The following is a 16468-nucleotide window of genomic DNA, read 5'->3' on the forward strand; positions in this document are numbered from 1 at the left end:
CCCTACTTGCTTTTTGGACATGTTCGAGCAACTCAAAACAAATTGAAGGTAAGTTATGAATTCTCTATGGGGAAAAGGTATTTCAAATTAATCAGTGCTTATTAATATTATCTGTGATGCAATGTTCCTCTGCCCTATAGGGTGCAATAAAAAAAAATTAGGCCAAGCATCTTGATTCTTCCAAATCCTGTCAGTTAAAATATATAATCTGTTACTATGAAGGTACAACAATACTCCAAGGAATTGCATTGTTTATTTTTTAAATATATTTTTTTATTTGTAAGCAAAAATTCTCCAACTCGCAGCCTATATTTTTCCACATTTCTTAATTGAAATTGACGCATTTCTTAAATCTCTTAGGTTGATTATAAACAAGAAAAGTGACAGATTCTTGAAATATTATGATAATTTTTCTGGTGATGTCACTGATGCATGATGTTTTCCTTTGTGTGTGTTTATAGTGTTATCTTTTTGTCTTTTCATACTTTGTTTGTGAAACTTTAATTGTTTAATCTGTTTATTGTTTGATGCATTATAATAATAATAAAAAATAGGCCAACTAAAAGAAAAATATCACTGACCTTTGATAATCCTATACTCTGGAACTAGAATATTATTTTATACACATATTCAGATGTGTATCATCAGATAGACTTTATTTAGCATGGTTTACATTCACTTCTCATTCGGTAGACTTTCAGCTGCCGCTACGCTTGTGTGAATACGGTGATGTGACAATAAAAGTGATGTGATTTGATCTGATCCCCATGCTCTGAGCCCGGGTGGGCGGGGTGATGCTAATGACGTCAATGGAATGGGTGAGGTGACGAGCCCCTTCTGCGCTCCGCCCCGTGTGGGTGACGGGAGGGGGAGGGAGCCAGGCAGAGCTGATCCCACGTGTGACGCTCGCATTCCCGGCTCAGTAATATTCTCTTAGCTCTGACAGTGTGTGTGTTAGTTACTGGCCATAGTTGGGTTAGCCATGGAGGGAGACGGGAGCCAAGCCACATCTGGAAGCACTAACGATTCGCAACACGACCCGGGGTAAGCCAGAACCAATTCTGACAGCACTTGACTTTTTTTCTTGTGTGTTTTTCTCCGGTGAGCATGTTTTAAAAAGGCTCTTCCGGGTGCACGCAACTACTACACCTTTGTTTGATGTATATTAGTGAGCACAGCCCGCCGGGGCTCAGTAAACACACACCGCTCTGCTTTGCCTTCGTTTAGCTCTGCTTTTTTGTCGCTAGCTAACGTTACACGTCAAAATGGCCGATCTGACATCTGGACTCACTTCTGCTGTGTTTTCCCCTTACAGTAAAATGTTTATCGGTGGCCTCAGCTGGCAAACTTCACCAGGTAAGAGACCGATGGTTCGCTGTCATTTGCGCGCGTTTGTCGGGCTGTGTGTTGTGTTTCTTTCATTGTATCCAGCGTGGCGCGCGCTGTGCGGGATATGTGCCGTCATTTGAAGTCCTCTATTCGACCCCTGTTAGACATCCAGGGGGGCGTTTAATTTACAAACTGGTGTGTAACGCACGACTGCATTGCTTATATGTGCTCTTTTCTTTCTGTTTTGTTCCACAGACAGCCTTAGAGACTATTTTAGTAAATTTGGAGAAATCAGAGAATGTATGGTGATGAGAGACCCCACGACAAAACGCTCCAGGTAAAAAACAAAAAACGAACAACAGTGTTGTGTTTTTAAAATCCCTGTCACTTTGAGGTTTTTATTCCGAGAAATGAACTCTCGATTTTGCCCGTGCGCTGTTATTCGGCTGCTATGCGCTTTTGAAAAGACTGGATCGGTGTGTTTCTGGATAGGATAACGTACAGTTTGACATTGATTTGGGACTCTTCATGTTAAAGCAGCAACTGGCTTTAATAAACGAGCGGTTAATGCGGTCGCATGTGTTTTGATTTGACATTGGCACGTTAATGGCTTTTTCACACTTGTCGTTCTTAACCCTGGGTTATTTTGTTACGTGTTTCACTGCTTATACTTTACCCTGGGTTAGTAATTAATCCTGCGCTGTGTTAGATTGTGTGATTTGATACTGTACGCTGGCGTTACATTTGCATATTCATGAGGATAAAAACGTTTATTGGACACTTACAGCTCGCTACCTGTTTTGACATGTGGAAATGTCGCCACGTAGATTCCATCTAGTTAGAATCGTACTGAAAAAAATCCATTCTCTTCATCGCTACAGTAAAAAAATAATTGCTTTCCTCAAACATCGGAATTAAAGTTAAGTTTCTGCGAATGTACAATGCGAATGGTGAACATTCAATGATGTAAGCGCCAAAGCGGTTTATGATTGGTTGTCTATTGCTAAATAATTTGGATGTAGCAGATTTTCAAAACCGATGTTAGCCTACTAACCACCTTTAAAATTAAAAGTTTGAAACGATTCGAAAAATGCGGTAACCCAAGATTAAACTGTGGTGTGAAAAGTCCGTATGTGTCCCTGACTGACACGTTATGGCAAACGTTTATCTGAAGTGTTTCGTCAACCAATTTCTTGTTAAATAATATAATAGGATGAGCATATTAAAGGGATATTTCACATGGAAATTCTGTCATTGTTCTGTGAAACAAAGGAATTGTTGGGGACTGACAGTTTCAGCCACCATTCACTTTCATTGGCATCTTTTTTTTCCATACATGTAATAGTGAATGGTGACTGAAGCTGTCATTCCACACATGCTTTTGTGTTCCTCATAGGAATGAAAGAGTTCCTCATACAGGTTTGGAATGACATGAAGGTTAGAAAATGATGACAGTTTTATTTTTATTTTTATGTGCAATGCTGTACTCTTGTCCTTGACGCACTGTATATTTCTAAGGTAACATGTTATTGTAAATGTCATAGATGCAGAAGTTCTTGAACCGTTCAATAATAGAATCAAATGGATGTGTTAACAAGCTTAGCAGTCAAACACGTGTAACCCATCGCTGTCAGCTCCTAATGTATGTCTGTGCTTTTGTTTGTTTTGTTTTCCAGGGGATTTGGCTTCATTACGTTTGCTGATGCGGCCAGTGTAGATAAGGTCCTAGCTCAACCTCACCACGAATTAGACTCAAAGACGGTATGTTCTCTTCTATTTGCATTTATTTTTTGTGACGTGCTGCTTAAACATGCTTGTGTCTGTGACATTCAGTGGTGAAAAGACACGTAATCATATCTCTTCCCGGGTCGAGGCACTCCGCAGCATTTGTCATTGTACCACACACACAACAGCAGGGCACTTGACATAAATAAGTAGTCGGATAATTAGTCATGTCTTCCTCACATGCCTCAACGGGATTTAACCCCTTGCTTGCCAGATCAGGAATGGGGAACAAGGGGTTAAACCCCATTAAGGTTTGTGGGCATGACGGGACTAATTACCTGCTGTGTAGCTAGATTGTGACACCAGCCGTGATCCGTGTCTATTGTGACGTAAGATATGTAGTGACGTAGTGTTTTGCACTCTTCTTCATGACTGAATTTTCCAGAAAGATCTCCGGAAGTTGCTCAGGGCAAGGATGCATTTTGATGCAAGTTTGCATGCATGAGTTCATTCTAAACCTTGCTCACTAGAAATGTTTATGTGCATGTGACAATATTTACATAGTAAAATAATTTCATTTTATTGTTTATTTTATTTTTTTTACTTTAAAAGTATTTCTAGAGTTATGTGGATATTTTGTCATTTGTGGTGTATGTTAGTGTGTGCAATGGTGCACCTTTTCCATTATTATACATTTAATTATTATAAATTCCACTTATTTCATAATGTGTTAATTATTGAATTTAAAAATTTGTATTTTTTACATTTTTATTGTTTATCTTTCAGTTGTTTTTTGACAGGTTTTTTCATTTTTATGTCCACTGCTGTACTCTTGTCCTTGACGCACTGTATATTTCTAAGATAACATGTTTTTGTAAATGTTATAGATTTAAAAGTTCTTGAAGCGCTCAATAATAGAACAGAATGGACTTGTTTTATTTGTTTTATTCATGCCCAGAGTTTGCTGTTTCGACATTAAAAGGTGCTTGAAACATGAAAACCTGAAATAAACCTAAATTTTAGAATATGTAGTAATATTTTTTTTTTGTAATTTTTTTTTTTTTAAATAAAGATTCTAATTTTTAAAAAATGATTTTGAAGTGTCTTTTTACCTGTAGAGGTTAGGGTTATTATATATTAGTATTTTATATTCATTATATAGCATTGGACAGTATTTAGAAGTTGAAGTAAAATATATATATATATATATATATATATATATATATATATATATATATATGTGTGTATTTGTATTATATTATTTACATTATTTTACATTGGCCATGCAAACTGAGTCATGTGTATATTTCTGTCAGCAAGAAATAGGTTTACCTTATTCAGCCTTAACTGTTTGATTACCTAAATACAAGCAGAAAAGCGTTTAGTTTTGCGTGTGACACTGAACCCCAGAATAAGACGCTCTATCAGTAGATAATAAAGTCACTATCTTTCCTGTTTGTAGATGCAGCTGCTAGTTACCTGTAGGAGTCCAGAGTGAAAGAGCCTTTTATTTGGGATAGCTAGGGTGTGGACAAATACCGCCTTCACTGGCTTATTTTAATGGATGCCATGTTGCTGCAAGTTCATGTCAAGAGACGGACTGTATTTAAAGGTGTTCACAGAGGTTCATAACTTGCCTCAGGAATTTTGTGGCTAATACTTTTCTCCCAGAACACTACATATTGGCATTCCCAGTGCCTTCCATTTAAAAAAAATGTGTAATTCTGTGATTAGATGGGTATTAGAATTGTTTTCTGTTCCAATAGTTGAGTAGGAAAACTTTGGTGTAAATGTTTTTTTTTTAAATATTCAAATGTAATGTAAAATGAAGATAAAAAAGAGGAAAAAAATCCTCTGATTTTATTGAAAACATTTTTATCATTGGTTTAAGAATAATGTGTGCATAAAGATGTAAAAACTAAACTGAGGTTATGAGTTTCAAGTTGTGCTGATTAGATTAGATCAGGTGGCTAATTTGGTCAATAGCAGATTAAGCTGTTAAACGGTTTATTACCCACCTAAAGCCGCAGATATATTAATGTTGATCGTTTACTTAAATCCAGCAAATGTTAATTTTCAATCATAATTTAACACATAGAATCTGTACTCACCACCTCTCTTGGTTCCGTGCCCTAAACATGTTTAGAAATACAGGTGTGCTGTTCATGATCTCACTCTCTGCCCGTTTGACCTTGACTGATGTAAGCTGAAATGCCTTTAGGAGGCAGAACAATTCTATCTTGTTAATAAAATAATATTACATTTTATATGTTAGTGTTGCACTAGTCCAAAAACATGTAATCCGGACATCAAAAATGGGCTGTTTAGATTACATAATCACACACACTAGTAAGTCTAGTATTCTTTGTGAAAAGTGGGTCAAGGTTTGACGTTTCGTGCTCTTGAATGGCTGAGGGAAGAAAAAAAGAAAGCTAGTGTTAGCAGCGATTGAGATCATGTGGACACAGTAGCGGCTGGTGCTAAAGCAGGGATTACTGAGCTGTGGGTAATGATGTCATCGTCAGGGTTGGGGCGGTCGTGTCATGACTTCTGAGGCTTCAGCTCCAACTGGAGACCAGGAGCTGTGAGGAAGTTGCACTGGTGGAGGTTTAAGAACAAATTCAAATTGCCCTCGCAGTTGAAATATCATGTTTTTGATATCTATAATATACTACTGTTTTTAAGTATTACTGCTTAAAAGGTCATGCCTTGATATTTTTTAAAGTCATCAACAACTGCTTTTCTCGGCCTAGGCTTGTCCCATTGAATATTTTTGCATGTTTGTTTTTTTTGCATATGTTTTTAATAAATAAATAAAATTACACCCAAATGACAAATAAATATATCATACCTGAATGGAAATTCAGTTTTTTTTTTTAAAGCTTTTGACAATGTTTGAGTACTTAAAGTGTATATATATATATATACAGCTTTAAAATGTTTTACTTGCATGTGTGTGTGTGTATATATATATATATATATATATATATATATATATAGCTCATTTAGACTTTTTTATTATTTTTTTTAAAGTAACTGTAGTATCATCCTTCAGGCCGGAAAGAATTTTTTTGTCTATTTTTTTTTTTTTTTGCAGTTTTCTGTCCAATCTTTTTTGTCACTTTTGAAGAGTGTAAATGGACCAAAGAAAACACGAACAGGGATATTCTTGACACTTGTTTCACATTTGATTAAAAGCTGTGTAATCTGTAAATCTGAAGGCCTGGGGTGAGAATTGCATTGTGTATTGACAACTGAGATACTGCTGTCGGTTTCTCTAAAAGCAATCTGTTTTAGATTAAACACTTTTCTGGATGAATTAAGTATAACACAACAGCATCATTTCCCACCAGAAAGGTTTTTTATTTTTTAATTTTAATTTTTTTTGCAGTACATATTGCAATTCTGTTCAGGTCAAAATAATTTACCAGGAGACCCTCTCCTTCATATTTCACCAAAACATGTTTATTACAATTCTTTTTTTCTTTTTGCGGGATGCCACATTTTCAACACAATTCAGCTTTTCTTTTTCTTATCATTTATAAAAAGTGACAAAGCATTCAGACGTGCGGTATATTCAAGAGCAATATAGCACTAATGGATCTTTTTCCCTCGAGTTATTTTTCCATTTAATGAGAGTGCAGAAGCAAGTCTTTGAACTGTTTTTGTTCTCGCATGCATGATTATCTACCGTCCTATCCTTCTAGTTCCCTGACTACCCAAGCTTTTGGCCTATGTGCTAAAAAGAGGGACTGTTGTTGTAGTCTATGAATGTTTAAATGACCAAAGCCAACATCTTGCTCAACAGCAGGTCGGCCTGGATCTCACTTATTTTGCTATGTAAAATCTCTCTATATTTTTATATTTGGAATGTGAATAAGTGATGTTCGCTAATATAAATGAAGCCTAAAAAGTCAGTTAGTGGAAATAAATAATACCAGTTTATCAGGATCTTATAAAATGTCTTTTTTGCATTAGAATCATCCATATTTTGCAGTATGTAAAATGTGTAATGATTCAAAGATCGATAGGAGAAAAAATGTCTTGATTGCAATTGGCGTATTTATGTTGTTAATTTATCCTCCGGGGGAATCTGTTATTATTAATATCCAGGATGAATCGTTCCGCTGGTTCAGAACCCCTAGCGGTTTATGTAAATTACAAATGCTCTTGATCACGATGTGTGCGAAACTGCATTTCGTTTGTAATATAATAAAATCAAATAACACAGCTTATCTAACCAATAAACCTAATGATGTCCTATCACATGGCAAAATGCATTCTAGGCAGAGCTGTAACCCCTCGTGCAGTGCGGTACAGCGGCCGAGAGAGTCACCCATAATAATGATAATCCCTCAGGGGGGAAGAAGGTTGTGGACGTATTGATCTAATGCCCTGTCTTGATTCTCCGCAAATCTACAGCTCTCGCTAAAACAGCTCCCGTCATGTGGGCCTGACCTCCCCCGAGGCCAGCGCACTTCTTCAGCGAGTCTTTGAATTATCTCCGGTGTTATATAAAGCCGACTGTTTATTTATGCTGTAATCGAGTAATTATGCACTAACCTGTGTGAGGTTTTTATTCCATTTTGTCATACACAGGCCTCATGCAACCAGCATGTAATAACTAGGCGAGATTACACACAAGACATGAAGCATTGCATCATGATTAATGCTATAATTTCCATGAAGGTTATCGAGTAGTCGCAGCACATTGCTGTCTTTTTCTAATATTTTCTAATTTTCCTCTTCACGTAACAGCATCATGAGCTCAGTTTTCTCATATTTCCTTCTCTCCTTTTTTGTCTCATTTAGATTGATCCTAAAGTTGCCTTTCCAAGACGCGCTCAACCCAAGGTAAGAGCTGTTTGCTTTTGCTCTCTAATGCCGAGCCACTTTACATTTGCCAGTCTGCAGTGTATTTGTTAATAGTGTAATTTTGCTGAATTTGGCCTTCGATAAGAGCAAAGCTGAGTTCGAGTTGAAGCTGTGATGTTACGTTATGGTCCGTTGCAGTCTGGCTGGTGTTATTTTCTAGGCTAACTACAACTTCTCTGTGTCATAGTACAAGGAGAGACTGTTTAATTGTTGTTTCAAATGTGAGGAATTCAGATTTTTTTTAATTAGCGTGGCCGGGTATGAACCCGTAGAACTATCACTGAGAAAATATTGAATTATCGCTGCCTTGTTGAGCGTGAAGGTTGAGTATTTTCTTTTTCATTTTTGGGGGCTTGAGGTGGGGTGGTGATTAACTTGCCTTTTTTTAGCATTGCTGCTTGCATGTAAAATCATTAGAGAGGAATCTTTTATAAAAAAGGAAGAAAAAAAAAAAAACTAGAGGAGAATTTTGCCCTCAGCTGTGGAATTCAGAGCATTAAATCCCTCGTTTGAATCTTGTCTCAACAAGAAATTTTTTTTTTTACAGCCGAATATGTGTGTGTGTTTTTATGGTATCTAATGTCCTGCTTCTGCAAGCCATGTTGGCAACGAACTTCCGACAGCCTCTTCGCTTCAGACTGCCCTGTCAGCCAGATGGTCTGTGCCCCAGATTTTGTGTCTGCCGTGCAGCCGTTGCTTGGCCTCTCAGGCAGAGCTGGGACGGCCCCCCTGGCTCCGCTACGGGCCACCAGCATTTTTTACCCAAGAGGAAAGGTGCACCGATCTGAGATCAGCCTAGGTGTATTCTTTTCGAACGAATGCAGAGCAGGATGGCAGACAGTCCTTGATCAGAGTAGGCCGGGGAGGAGGGCTCGTGGGGTGACAGGTGTCCATTGCACACTTGCCTGGCTAATTGATATAAAGAACTTTTTTGCTTCATCCAGAGCTCATTGGAGGAGAAAAGGTGCACTCTTTTTCTCGCTCTTGCACACATACGCATGCCAGCGAGGCCGGTCCAAATGCAGGCCGCAGGGCCCCGGGCCTAATGCCGTTTCTTGGCTCGGGTTAGACACGGTATGAATAGGAGTATTAATACGGCCAGGCTCCACTAGCAGTTAGACTGCAGCCCTGTGGATGATTGCTCAGAGCCAGGCACATTGGCAAATAATACCTTTAATGCAAATACATTATTATTTCCAACCATGTCCTGTCAATGGGATAGGCATTATTGCGCCATTGGAAGTTGCCAGTAGTTAATGCGATTCAGATTCATCCGACTCTACACTTAGATTTAAGAACAAACCAGCAGTAGATAAACATGAAGATTCAAGTAGAAAACTGAGGAAACAAAAGCTCAGACCTCCTTTTTTTAATCCCCGACAAAAGCACTAAAAGGAAGTGGGGATTTGTTTTTGCACTGATTGTGTTAAACAGCGCAGAAGTTTACCACAGGCGGAGGGCGAGATTGCTTTTTCGCCCTGTTTGTGATTGGGCTTGTTGTTTCACACTTCTTTTCCCCAACATGGCTCTGCATGTCCTGACAAGATTTTAATTGATATTGGGATTGAGGCCACTTTTGGAAGCGAATGGATTTTCGCAGGTCTGATATCGCCCTCCGAGAAAACTGTTATTTTCATCAACCTTAAGTCTGCATAAGCCTTCCAATCAAGTTACTGATGCTTCACCAGCTGTAGTGCGGTTTTAACAAGCCTCTAGGTGCATTAATGCGATGGACGATCATCTGTATGTGATGGGCCATTTGTTTGCTGCTGATTCTTGTCCTTTCTCATTGATCATGTTTGGAGGCCGCTCCATCTCCAGTTGCTAATTTAGTGGACTCGTATTAATCTTCAAGACACTTGTGAATGAAGAATTAGCTTTCCGAATAATTGATTTCAAAGCTGTTTATGTCCTTCAGTAGGTTCACAGTTTAGAGGAAAAATTCTGTCACATTACTGAATATAACTAGATGACAGTGTTGGGGATACTATAGGCCTAGCTTTTCAAATTACTTCGTATTTAAAATACTTCAATTATACGGTCAAGTTAATATTTTGAAATATATATATATTTTTTTTTATTTGAAATCTATAGAGGTCGACCAATTGTGGATTTTATTAATTACAATAACTAGGTTGGACAATGCTGGCCGATAACCAATTAATCTACTGTAACATCACCAACTCCATCTTTGCTTGGATAATGATAGAAAAGATTCTCATTTCCAGCGATTATAAAACAAAGTAATTAAATAAATTAGTAAAGAAGTAGCTAAATAAATATGTAAATCAATGATTAAATAATCAAACTATTCCTGTAAAAGTCACAGAATAATTTTACCTTTCAGATAAATCTCTCTTGCTGGGATTCTGCTGATCATCAGTTATTCAATTATTCAACTAGGCCTAAATTGTAAAAAATAACATTTTATAGTGGTTTATGAATATTGATTTAGTATTTTACATTAACGACACTTAAATATTCTATATTGTGTACATATGAATTTGTATAAAAAGTCATTTATGCATTCTGTACAAGTTTAGCCAGGGGGGCTTCTTACCCTAGTAGTGGGGTAAGATGGCCTCTTTTAATAATTTTACATTTTGTTCTATAACAACTAAATTAGCAAATGTTTCTACTAGCTCCTGTAAAAACACATTGGCTGATGCGTCATCATCCTGCACATGCTAAACGTATGTGTTACAAATTAAAAGTAAATGCACATTGCTCTTAAGGGGGGCATCTTTGCCCATGTTACCCTACTTCATTTCTATTCTGTCTAAAGTATTGCCTGACTTAAGTCTTTTGGGACAGCTAGGAGGTTAGGAGAACTAGTTTGAACGTCTGTGTGTATGCAGGTCCAAATCTTGAGTGTGGACGTCACCATTTTCTGCCCCCTGGGCTTTCGTTCCCTGCCTCTGGCTGCCAGCCTCTGGTTTTTCTGCCTTTAAAAAAAGAATGTGTAATTTTTGCTGACACTAGTTCAAAACACTGTTAGACACTGCTAAATGAGTTTGCATTCAAAGATCAGAGCAGCCACCTTTGGGTCCTTAAATTTGATTTCTCAAGAGTCTCACCAATCTTTGCCAAGCCAGTGGCTATAATCAGACACATTATCTACCAAAATGGGAGCTATTCTTGAATTACAGCCAAGTTAAAAGGCCCAGCACACAACATAATGCAATCCTTCAGCTCTAGCAACACAACTCCCAACCAACCTGAGTGGAAATGTCCTGGCATTTACCGCCCATAAGTGCTGTCAAAACAATGGCTGAGCAAAAGCTACATCCCCAGTTCTCTCGTTTCTCACAAACTGCCTAGCACGGGACTGACAGAAGAGCGAGAGAGCGCGTGTTGGAGCTGAAATTGAGTTTACCCTTGTATTATTTTAATTTCCTTTCCATCCTACATTGCATGGTGCTGTTTTTCCTCTCACTCTCATTCCCTCCCTCTCGCTCTCTTTGTCAGTTTTTGAATGTGTAAAAATATTTGCACCTAGTGTACTGCGAAACAGCGAAGCTGTCGGGTCCTGTGGTGTGGGCTCTCGGGGAGAGGCACACGACTAAGTGTGAAAACTTCTGGCCAAATTTTTAATGAAGTCCAATAGGTGGTGCCATGTGAAGTGGCGAAACCTCATCTCAGCAAATGTTTTCTCGCTCTTGGGGAGAGAAGACTGGCACCGATAGGCCACTGACTCCAAACAACCCTGCCGCCAATTAAAAAGCCCGGCTAACGCACGGCTCAATCAGTCTTCGCGTGTTCTGTTGATCGTCCTTTCATTTCCGCAGCCATAGTTCTATGTTGACAGCTTGCCAAAGCAGCCCTCTTTCTCTTTTGAATTTTCTGCAGGTGCCCCCCCCAAGTTTTTTATGCTTTTTATTTTACAGTGTCTACTCTACATTGTTGATTGCACTGAGAGCGTATTGTTGTTGCACTGTTGGACTTACACCATCTACATTGCGAAGGAGTGACATTATAGTGAATCCAAATTTTTTTCAATGGATTTTTACAAACACATACTTTTCGTTTATTTTGATAGAGCGACTTTGAGAAAAGTCTTTTATTTTCAACATGCGTTTATTTAAAAAATACAGTAAACACAGTAATATTGTTAAATATTATTACAATTTAAAATAACTGCTTTTAGGGGTGTGCAAAATGTCACCATGATCTGCCTTTGAAGAGAGATTTTTAGTATCAGGCTACAACGCACATTTAGTTTGGTACAGTTAATGCACCTGTTGTTGTTTAAAATATTGAGTTTATTTATATTTGTATCTTCTTTTACATTTGTCCTATTATTTATAATTTTCATTTTAAATGAATCTTATTTTTTTTAATAACAAAGATAAAATAATGTTTTTTTTTCTCCATTTGGCCCACCCGTACTTTGTCATTCTTTTTTTATTTTTATTTTTAACTTTTTAAAATCATTTTGGCTTTAATGCTCAGTGACTTGCAAAATAGTCTTAAAAACCAACATGAAAAAAAATCATGATATGATATTTTTTGCCATATCGCCCAACCCTAACTGCTATATATTTGAATATAATTAGCAATTTATGATGGCAAAGGTGATGTTTTAGCAGTCATTACTCCAGTATCTTCAGTGTCACATGATCCTTACTTTGTTTTAAATTATTATTTCTGAATTAACTTTGGGTTTGGGCAAGGGGAATTGACTCTAGACCAGCCTTAAATACTCTGCCTTGGTCACCTGATAATATTGAATACGCTAGTTTCGCCTGTACTTTTTTTGTTCTCTCTGAGGAATCTGAGGGCCTCATCTCCTCCCCTTCTAGCCTGGTGACTGTGAGCAAGTCTGGTGCGTTCACATGTTTATAGAGGAGAGCTCAGTACCACTGTGGCCGGCCCAGCACTAACTGCCGTTGAGTGACACTAATGAGGAGAACAGGCATGCAGGAAAGGGAAGGAAACAAGCTCTCCTGGACATGGCCATTGACAAAACCCCTTTAAGATCTCACCACTCACTGAAATCTTTCCCAAGAATACCCCCCAAACCCCCCCACCCACCCCCAACTTCCCTTTTCAAAAAGACACATCTCTCAATTAGCATGGCTCGGAGAACATGGCGCTTTGGTGCTCTTCCTTTGATTTGTTTTGATTAGCAGGATGTGAGGGATCTAATTGAATCCTGTTCTAGACGGTATGGCAACACGCCTCTTGTTGAGCCAAAACAACAGAGAATAGACTGAGACAGGGGTCAAGACGCATTCAGCACATGCAAATTTGATTCGAATGGTGTCTGTGGTTACATTTTTTACGTCAGACATGACGGAGGTGAATTTCCGTACCAACTTCCACAGCAACATTCCATGAATAGGGTACGCATTGTTGTCCCATTGTTTTTGTTGTTGTTTTTTTACAGGGAAAAATAAAATGTTTTTATTTGACACCAATGGCGGCTGGTGATAAATATTTAGGGAGGGTGGGGGTGTGTGTATGTAAAATAAATACAAATAAATTTCAGAGAGATTATTAAGGTCTCTTACCCCCGTTATTGTCCACAAAAGTTCAGTTCCGACACTTTGAAATAAAATGCAGGGAAAGCAAAAATGGGCATTGCTAACATCACATCCAGCCAGCCACCTCCGTTTCTCATAACAAGTGCGGGTGAAGCTCCGGGTGTAGCTCCGTCCTCTGTCACTGGCCTGCTGCTGGATTTGTAAATCGGATTGGTCCGGTCGGAGATCCTTTATCCTTTTTTTTTCTTCCAGCGAACGCCTTGTGAAAGTTTTTTTTTTGTAAATCAATTACAGAATTTGGTTTAACTGCTGCCATTATCTCTACGCAAGTGATCAGCCTAGCAAGGTTTTGGCGGAGTCGCCTGCGCACTCGCAGTAGTGGCCAAGAGCGTAGAGTTGAATGAAAGGTGACAAGAACCAATCAGATTGGATAAAATAACATGTATCCAATTCTGATTCGCCAGGGACGCAGCGACCTGCGTCCGGAGGAGAATCTTTAAGAAAACAATTAGAGACCAGCTTCAGGTCACATGCTGCCCAAAAATTTAAGGACTCAGATAGACATCCATTTGTCCAGCGTCCCTCGCCCATGAAACCGCATGAAACATATTGAAAAACATAGAATAGTTAACCCATTAGTAAATAGTTAACCGATTAAAGCCAGTTTTTATTAAATTCTAAGGCTCTTACTACCAGCCTGCACATCGTATGAGTAAACTATTTTTTATTTCATTTTTGTATACATGTGTATTTCTGGAATTTTGATGGGGTCGGCGCCCCAGCCCTCTATTGACAAGCCGCCACTGTTAGACACACATCAGATAAATTTAATTTTAAAAACTAAAAAAGTTAATAATATATGTCCCACTTTTTACGATTCACATTCTGAAGTGCAAGGACCTTTTACTGGCCATTTGTTGAAAAAACAAAAACAAACATTCATTTCATACTTCAGTTCACATCATTCATCAGTCATACTTTAGTTTTAAGAGTTTAAGGCCCTATTTTGTATCCTATTCATGGAAAGTGGCAGCAAATATTTGTGCTGGCTGTTGTGTTCTTCTTTCCTCATTAGTTCAGGCTCACTGCCTATTCAGAAGTAAACTGATACACACAGGCCTTTCACACATGGCCCTAATCAATAGCAAATCACTTTGTCTTTCTTCTACGAAAGTTAACTAAAAAGTTCATTTTCTGTGTAGCTGCTGTTGTAGACTGTGGCTTAATGCCCATTTACTATGTGACATTAACTGAGTAGAAAGAGTAGCAATAACACAAAGGTGTCATGCTCTGCCTCCCAGGTAAATACACTGGAGCTAAACCAAATGTATTGTGGACCCTTTTTTAACGTCAGTGCTTAACTTGGTCTTGCAGATATTTTAAACTGTTTACACTCACTTGATTTCTGATTGGTTGGTCATGTTTCAAGCCTTTTTTATACCTGGTTTTAACACGAGTCTTCAGTGACCACTTGTGTTTAGATTTTGTGTGTCAGTGTACAGTAAGTCAAAAATACAGAAGATGTTCCATGCACATTGAATGAATGAATGAATGAATGAGGCATTTATATAGTGCTTTGTACTACTGTACACCCAAAGGACTTTACAATCATGTCAGGGGATCTCTCCTCGACCATTACCAGTGTGTAGCATCCACTTGGATGAAGAACAACAACGCCAGTGCGCTCACCACACACCAGCTATAGGTAGAGAGGAAAGAGAGTGATAGAGCCAATTCAAAGGATGACATTAATGGTTGATTCATAATTCTGCTGATATTTGGCATTTGATAAATATAATTTGCCAATAAGCTTTTCTGTTTGGCCTGTTCAGGGTTGGAAGTGAGACTTTTATTTTGCCCTGCAGAGTTGTGGTATAGTAATGGAATTAAAGAACAGAATATATAATAAATGGATTTAATTTATTTATGAAATTATTCATTAAGTAATTTAAATTTATTAAAAGAAAAAAAAAGTATATTAGTAAATAAAACTATAATTTTTTGCACCAATTTTCTTTTTCAGACGAATATATATATATATATATATATATATATATATATATATATATATATATATATATATATATATATATATATATATATAGGTTTTGCACCTCATTTACATATGTATTTAGTTCTGACTACTCATGATCAGTCAACCAAGATGGATATTAATATCAGGTGTAAAGAGGGTGTTTTGATTTGTTTTGTCATTCCTCACCTGTTTTATACATTTTATGTGTATAAAAATCATTAGATTTTAAAGCTCAGATAACTCACTTTGCAGTCTTCATTACATTTGCTATCTCATCCCTTGGTTTTATTCAAGTTTAATAGAAGTCATAAAAAATAAGACAATACAGTAATACTTCAGACCAGCTTTGACTTTGCCTTGTGCTGTCAGGCCTGGAAGCATGTCAACAGCGCAGACAGGTTATTACACTGTGACAAACTCAGTACGGAGCATCCCAGAGCTTTCATTTAGGGTTTCTCCCAGAGTGGAAGACTGCCAAGTCTGCCAGAGCCCTTGTAGGAGCAGACAAGCTTCCAAATCCGCCCAGTCGACGCTGCAGCGTGCTTCTCTTTGATGCTGCGGTTACCTGCCGTGTCCTATGCACAGTACTGATGTAGCGCTGAGGCTATCGGCCCACACACTCCACCCGGCTCTCGCTGTCTTTCCCTGTCTGAGACCTCATACCAACCTGCCTGCTGCATGGAGGGTAGGAGATTTGTAGCGTTGCAACTGGTATGTAATCGTTTTAACAGCCTGTTAATTTTGTTTTCTGTAGGGATGCACTGAATCTGATATGCAAATATTGACCAATATAGACAAGCCCGTATTAGAAGTCTTAAATCAATAGTTTTTGTCATTGTCAAATCAATGTTGCAGTCTCAAGTACATTTAGGCATCACAACATTATAATACACTATGAAAGTACACTCTTTATTCTGAGATTGACACTTGAGAAATTTGAGTTAAGTTAAAAAAAAAAGTCCACCTTTTACTTTTGTTGAAATCAAAAGCTAACTTTAATAATAACTCTAAAACTAGC

At 37.9% G+C, this 16468-nt stretch overlaps 1 protein-coding gene across 19 annotated transcripts in view; it reads left to right on the top strand.

Moving 5' to 3' along the window:
* Positions 1-802: 802 nt before the first annotated feature.
* msi2b (musashi RNA-binding protein 2b) overlaps positions 803-16468 on the top strand; it is a 269219-nt gene continuing 253553 nt past the window's right edge. For 18 of the 19 annotated variants that reach the window (XR_013195935.1, XR_013195936.1, XR_013195938.1 and 15 more), the window contains exons 1-5: positions 851-1044; positions 1316-1356; positions 1585-1666; positions 3006-3090; positions 7867-7908. Coding sequence is in view for 15 of the 19 variants with exons in the window: in XM_077208158.1 (XP_077064273.1) it covers positions 983-1044; positions 1316-1356; positions 1585-1666; positions 3006-3090; positions 7867-7908 (312 nt within the window). In the remaining 4 variants the exon portion in view is untranslated. Of the gene's footprint in view, positions 1045-1315; positions 1357-1584; positions 1667-3005; positions 3091-7866; positions 7909-16468 lie in introns of all 19 variants that reach the window. The other variant, XR_013195937.1, reaches the window with a different exon arrangement.

Source organism: Siphateles boraxobius, unplaced genomic scaffold (assembly GCF_051911475.1).
Source record: "Siphateles boraxobius isolate OS27281-9 unplaced genomic scaffold, OSU_SipBor_1 6, whole genome shotgun sequence".
Lineage (NCBI taxonomy): Eukaryota > Metazoa > Chordata > Actinopteri > Cypriniformes > Leuciscidae > Siphateles > Siphateles boraxobius.